Consider the following 6,881-nt stretch of genomic DNA (forward strand, 5'->3'; position numbering starts at 1 on the left):
TCTTCCTTGTTTGCAGGTGCACAACCAGAGGAAGCACTCTTGATCTCAGCTAACATGGTAATAGGCATTTGCATGAGGGCTATTCCAGTGCCCCTTCAGGGAAATCCCCAGAGATGTCTGATGCATTCGCCCAGAAATGGTAAAAAAGGAGACTTGTTCAAGTGGATGGTTGTACTGAGTGCCTTGAACCTTCTGCTAGCAATGAGGTAAGTACCTGCACAAGATGTACACATGTATATGACCTTTCATGACAAGTGACTAAGCTTCATGAAGCAGTTAAAAGGCTTCATAGTTTTAGAGGCATTGAGAGATAGATAAATTAGTTGTTTAATAATTATATTCCAGTGACAGACAACAGTGAAAAGGCAGCAGGTTAGTCCTTGTTGACCTAAAATCAGGGCTACAATAAACATCCATGACACTCATAACCAAGACCTGCAAGAAGAAACCATATTGCAGCCAGAACTGGAAAGTGTAAAATAATAATAATAATATAATAGTCACAGGATGTTCCATATGAACTTGGGGAAAAACTTTTTTACTTTGTGGGTTACAGAGCACTGGAACAGGTTGCCCAGAGAGACTGTAGAGTCTGCTTCTCTGGAGATATTAAAAGCCCTCCTAGACACTTTCCTGTGCAACCAATTGCAGAGAACCTGCTTTAGCAGAGGGATTGGACTAGATGATCTCCAGAGGTTCCTTCCAGCTACTACAATTCTGTGATTCTGTGAAATACATCAAGTGAAGAACATATTGAAGTATATTTACATGGATTCACATCTGATTTTTTTAACAGAAATGCTGCCTGATTTCAGTCTAGAGGAAAACAATTTTAGAGCACCGGTCTAACATGACTATCAAGATTTGCACACCTCTATTGAGTCAGAAAGCCTTGTTGATCTCTATAAGACTTGTAAAGTCATTATATATATCTGAGGAGGATGAATGAAGTATAACCTTTAAAAATATGACATCTCCAGCATAGTCTAATCTGGGAGGCACTGTGCATGCAAATAGAATGAATATTAAAAAAAATGAACTCATCACTCTGACAGATTATCACATGCATATGTATACTGTTTCTTTCTGAGAATTTCTGATCTATATATTTTCAAACATATCAGTATGAAATATGGTTATCTTTTCAGTTTGATTTTATGCAGTTGTCTACAGGTCATTTAATCTCTTACTCTCTCAAAATGGAGGAAAGTGTAAATTACGGATGTTACCAGAAAAAATATTACCTAGGTGCATTCTGTATTAGCACTGGCAAGAGCTGATAATCATATAGACCTGCAATATCATATCATGATGCACACTCTGCTGAGTGGAATTACTTTGTCTCTTTTTTTTATTATTTTTTTATTTTCTATGAAGGAAGTTCAAAGATAAGATTTCAGCCAGATTTACTCCTTTCGTGTGAATGCTATGTATTTTCAACAGGAAAATTAGAGACATAGCCATAGACATCCTCTATGTAATATAGGGCATTTTAGTTATCTAGTACTTCTAACTGTAATTAACATGCATAAATAAGTTAAAAAGAAGATTGGATGACATTTTTGAATGTGTTTTTGGCAATTTAGAAGCACAATATTAAAAGCCAAATAACCCATAGGGGAAGGAAATCTCAAGCCATATTTTCTCTGAGACAAAATATGTTTAAAATACCAAGATTTGATTAAATCCAGTTTGGCGCAAAACCTAAAAAAGTCTGAATCAATGTAATACTTTCCTGAAAGTGTAGCCAATTTTCTAAGAGCTGTTCATTGTTCTGCCAGATGTAGTCACCTTCTACAAAGTTGTTTGCTGAGCATGGGAATCTTCATGGCATGAGTCATGCCTACTTTTAGTACAGAAAACTGTGTCTTGGGCTTTGCTATGCAAAGCTACAGCAAATAGCAATACAAAGAAGATAGTTATGTCTTTGCACCAAAATGAAAGAATAAATTATTTTCAGGGAATATTGGCATAGTTTGTTGTTACTTTTCAGATTAATCACTTGCAATTCACATGTTTAGGCGTACTGTTAATGTTCTTTCTAATGCCATTTCATATGAATAACAAATAACGAGCTTTTTGGAATGGACTTGGAACGACTGTCATGCATTTTCAATAACTGGACACATTCAGGAATTACCTAAAAAAAGTGAGTTTTAAGTAGCATATTACCCTTTCCTTTATAATAAAATAAAATTTGAAGACATACATTAATATTTATCTCACATCTTGAGCTGGTCCATCCTGCTTCACAAGAGCACTGATATCCATCAATGAGATCTATACATCTGAAATACAAAATAGCATTATTCAGATGAAGTTATGTAATTATAGATTCCGCACTTACAGTATTGTTCCATACATTTCAAAGTACTGCTCTGATGCAAATAATGAAATCAATGGGATTTTTAATTAGGTTTTCTAATGGGTTTCAAATATGCCTTTTATTGGTGCTAAGGGGTTTTATAAGGGTCATAACAAAAGACACCTTTTTATTTCAATCTACTGGCTTGTAATGGATAAGGATTTGCTTTCAAGAATATTTAAGTCCAATTCACATTTCCTAAAAAACAGTTTGTGCTAATGGAACACAAATTAAAGAGGAACTGAGACAATATTACAGTATGCTACATTAGCTTAAGCTGGCAACATCTGTAATCTTTAAGTGTGATTGCACTCTTACTTTATGGAAAAAATAGCAAAAGAATATATTTGTCAACCTTCCCATGACATTATATTGTAATTACAAATTACAATATCATTTATAAATATTGCTACTAAAGTACATTATCTTGGACATAATAATAACTAAGTAAAAATGGTCACCTTCCATGAAGACAAGGATCTGGCCAGCATTCATTAACATTTGTCTCACAGTTTGTTCCAATGAAACCTCTCCTGCAGTGACACTTGTAGGAATTGATGTCATCAATGCAACTTCCATTGTTTAGGCAAGGAGTAGATAAACATTCATCTATATTTGTTTCACATCTATTACCTGTGCAAAAACAGAGCAGTTGTGACTAAGTTTTGAATTCTAAACTCAAAGCATCTAAAAGTTTATCTTTCACCTTATAAATTCCAGCTAAACTATTTTTATTTACATACATTTTTTAAATAGCTCATTATATTCATCAGCAAAGAATATCCCACCAGAATGGTGGTGTGTTTTTCTGTTTGTAGTTTTCCTGCAAATCAGTGCCACACATCTTCCATCTCAACATCTCAGTGTACTTTATGAAATACTGACTGACAATCAACATGTACCTAGGGATAATGCAAGACCATTATTCTGATTTTTCATGTGTATGGGTCAAGGGCAGTATGGAAGAGAGAAAAAGAATGGTTAATACAAAAGATCCTTCGCTGGAGCACAAAAAGGGTCCAGAAGCCAGAAGTTACACCAATTCCTCGGGCTCTCCATTTCACAAAATAGCTGTAATGAGGCACTCACTTAAGTAATTCAGTTTCAAGTCAAAATAATATTTGCTATTTTATACACAAATGTGAACAGTGCATGAGAAGTTCCTATAGCCTTTTCTCATTACTATGCACCCAACTACTGGCAGCTTGTTTTTTAAGCTAATAAGAAGCATAAAGACTCCTTAACTTTTGCAAGTTCATGTATGAGCATAGATCATAAAAAGGAGCTTGGAATAAATCTATTAACACAGCAACAAATAGAATTTCTTTAAGATCACGGTAAATGATTCTTACCTAGTAAAGACTAACAGAGTAACTTTCATATTAATATGAATAACAGCCATTTACATTTAATGTACATATTTAACACACATATAAACTCAGATTCTGTTGCAAATTCTGTTGTTCAGATTGAAGAACATTTGAAGAAGTTGACATATCAATATATTGATTCTGAATGAGGGTTAAAAGTAATCTCTGATATTACTTCCACATTCACATATGCTTCCATTATTGCATACTCTGTTCAAAAAGAAAAACTTATAGTTATTTAGATGACTGACTAACATATTGAAATTAAATAGATTGTTATGTTATTCTGCTCCTGATCTACCCTTATTTATGCTACCAAAATGTCACTGACTTAATTTTTGCTTGAATTTATCAATGAATGTAATGGCAGTGTAGTGAAAATCCATAAGGAAGACATGTAGGAAGACAGTGCGTAATTCAATGTGTTAATAAATGATCATAAACATTAACTTTCACAAGATAGCACACTATATGTAAAGATTTTCCTTTCCTGTAATTCATTTTAAGATTCAGCCTTGATATAATCTAATATATTTAATAATCATAATAAAAAGAATGTCATTAAAAGGACACAATTGCTATCAAATCTGCTACTGCTCATGAAAGTATTTGATAGGTTAATTCTACTGCACTGCACCAACAGTTGCTTGATGAGGAAAAAAACAAAAACTTCTGATCAAAGTGCCAAATGAGTCATATTATTAAAGCAAATAAATGTGGGTTTTTTTTTTTCTACATACATATCATTCTGTTGAAATTAAAGTTGTCAGACTATATCCTCTCATTCCTAATATGGCAGTAAAGGAAAGAGGGCAGAATTCAGATAATAACTATACTAGGGAAATCAGAGTCTAATACAGTCCCACAACTATTAACTATTTAAAAATTAAGTAGATTATTTAAGGTGTCTATACTGTCTTTATAATAGAGGAAGAGAGAAATAGACTCAAAGGATGGATGACCTGAATCATTTGTCTTGAGGAAAGGGGGAGGGGAAGAGAAGAAATGAGGGAGAAAAGAGGAAGAGAAAAATTTGCAAAAAAAATTATCAGGCACAAATCAGTGATGAATGCCAGTGATGAAAAACTGGTTACTATCCAAAAATGATAAAAAAGAGCACACCACTCTCCACTGAATCTCTTCAAGCGGATGGGGTGGGGGAAGGGGGGGGGGGGGGGAGGGGGGAAGAGGAAGATAGACAAGTGTCATTTTATGCTTAAGTTTTTTTTGAACAATAGGTATCATGAAATATAATTAAGATTAGATTCTACTAAGAAAGACTAAGCCCAATGGAAGGAACAATAATGCCTTCTAGTGCTATCTCTATATTATGCATTTAGAAGGAAAGCTTCAACAATATTAACAGGCAAAATGAACTTCTTATTTCCTGCTAGAATTAATATTTCAGAAATCTTAGGGAGCACAAGTCCATTTTGTTTTTCCTACTTTTAAAGGAGTTCGTGAGGTTTGCTGTGAATACAGACGATAATATGACAGTAAATACTTAACAGCGAAAACAAATAATTGTAACATTGGAAAAACAATTCAATAAAAAATAAAGTAAGCTATTTTGAAGTCTTTGTTCTAACAAAGAAAATAGATTCCTAGGTAGTAGGAGCTAGTCCAAATGTTCTTGTTAAAATGGACTCATGAAAAATATATTTGATAATTTTTATAAAACATAATTTATACTTGCATGCAAAAATCTATTCTTTGAATACAACACCCATATTCTAACCATACTCAGAGAGTGATTGTTAATGGCTCAGTGTCCAGATGGAAATTAATGATGAATGGTGTCCCTTAGAGATCAGTGCTGGGATGGATGTTCTTCAGAATCTTTATCAATGACATTAATAGTGGAATCAACTGCACCCTCAACAAGTTTGTGGATGACATCAAGCTGTGTTGTGAGGTCAACAGGCTTGATGGATGAGATGTCATTCAGAGAGACCCAGACTGGCTCGAGCAGTGGATCTAGGAGAACAAATCCAAGTGCAAGGTCTTGCAGTACGGGTTGTGGCAACTCCCACTATCAGTACAAGCTTGGAGATTTAGTAAAAAAGAAAAGATTTAGTACAGCCTTGCCAAAAAGGGGACTTGGGGGTCCTGGTGGATGGCAAGTCGGACATGAGCTAGCAACGCGTCCAGCCCAGAAAGCCAAATGTATCCTGGGCTGCACCAGCAGAAGCCAGTGGATCAAGGAAGGTCATCGTGCCCTTCTGCTCTGCTCTGGTGAGACCTCATCTGGAATACTGCATCCAGATGTGAAACTCTCGGTACAGGAGAGACACAGACCTGTTGAAGCATGTTCAGAGAGCAGTCACAAAAATGTTCCAACAGATGGAACACCTCTCCAACTCAAACAATTCTATGGTTCTATGATTCTAATACTGTCTGAATAAATTGGGCCAAATATGCTCCTGGAATTAATCCCTTAGCTTCATTGGATGAATTTCTTCCATTATGAATAAAGATTATCATGTAAATTATTTCCAAGTGCAAAATGTACTAAATTTGTAATTTGCCACTTTGTAGACGCAAAAGAGTTGGTAATCATTCTTGACTGTAAGTTCTACAGTCTGTCATCCTCTTCCAGTGTGACTGACATTTAATTTGAAATACGTGTTTTTTTAACTCCTGTTGAAAATTTTAATAGAAATCTGCTTGCTGCAGTATAAGTATTCTACAAAGTTGGTGTGAGAAACAGACTATAATGCCACAGAATTAGCACTTGAAACATTGTCCACGTGTTCTGTTTCATAGCTATGACTGTGCCACATGTGTTCAGGCACAATGGGCTGAAGTGGAGTTCATGGAGTTCTGTTTAACAGAGCTATAAACAACATCTCCAGTTATGCAAGAAAAAGGGACAATTACTCCACACATGCCACATTTAAATGACTGATCACATCAGTGTTAACCTAGGGACTTGTCAAAGAGTCAGTGCTGCAGCAGGCAAGGAAATACCATAAATTGCAGAAAACAGTATGATGAAGAGTATGATTAACACTAACAAAACTAAGAGACAGCTATTTTCCTCCTAATCCTTCATCAAGGAGCACTCTGTTTCATATCTTAACACACAAATTTAGTAGTCCTTTTCAAGTGCTTTTTTTTTTTTTTTTTTTTTTTTTTTTTTTTTT

The 6,881-nt window shown here is 34.8% G+C and overlaps 1 protein-coding gene across 1 annotated transcript in view; it reads right to left on the reverse strand.

Moving 5' to 3' along the window:
* The window catches only part of EYS (eyes shut homolog), a 643,894-nt gene that overhangs the window by 399,804 nt on the left and 237,209 nt on the right, over positions 1-6,881 (reverse strand). The window contains exons 16-17 of the mRNA XM_042889745.1: positions 2,827-2,998; positions 2,210-2,288 (exon numbers count right to left, since the gene is read on the reverse strand). Coding sequence (XP_042745679.1) covers positions 2,210-2,288; positions 2,827-2,998 — 251 coding nt within the window. The remainder of the gene's footprint in view (positions 1-2,209; positions 2,289-2,826; positions 2,999-6,881) is intronic.

This window comes from Lagopus leucura, unplaced genomic scaffold, assembly GCF_019238085.1.
Source record: "Lagopus leucura isolate 7727_CA_CO unplaced genomic scaffold, USGS_WTPT01 Super-Scaffold_73, whole genome shotgun sequence".
Classification (NCBI taxonomy): domain Eukaryota; kingdom Metazoa; phylum Chordata; class Aves; order Galliformes; family Phasianidae; genus Lagopus; species Lagopus leucura.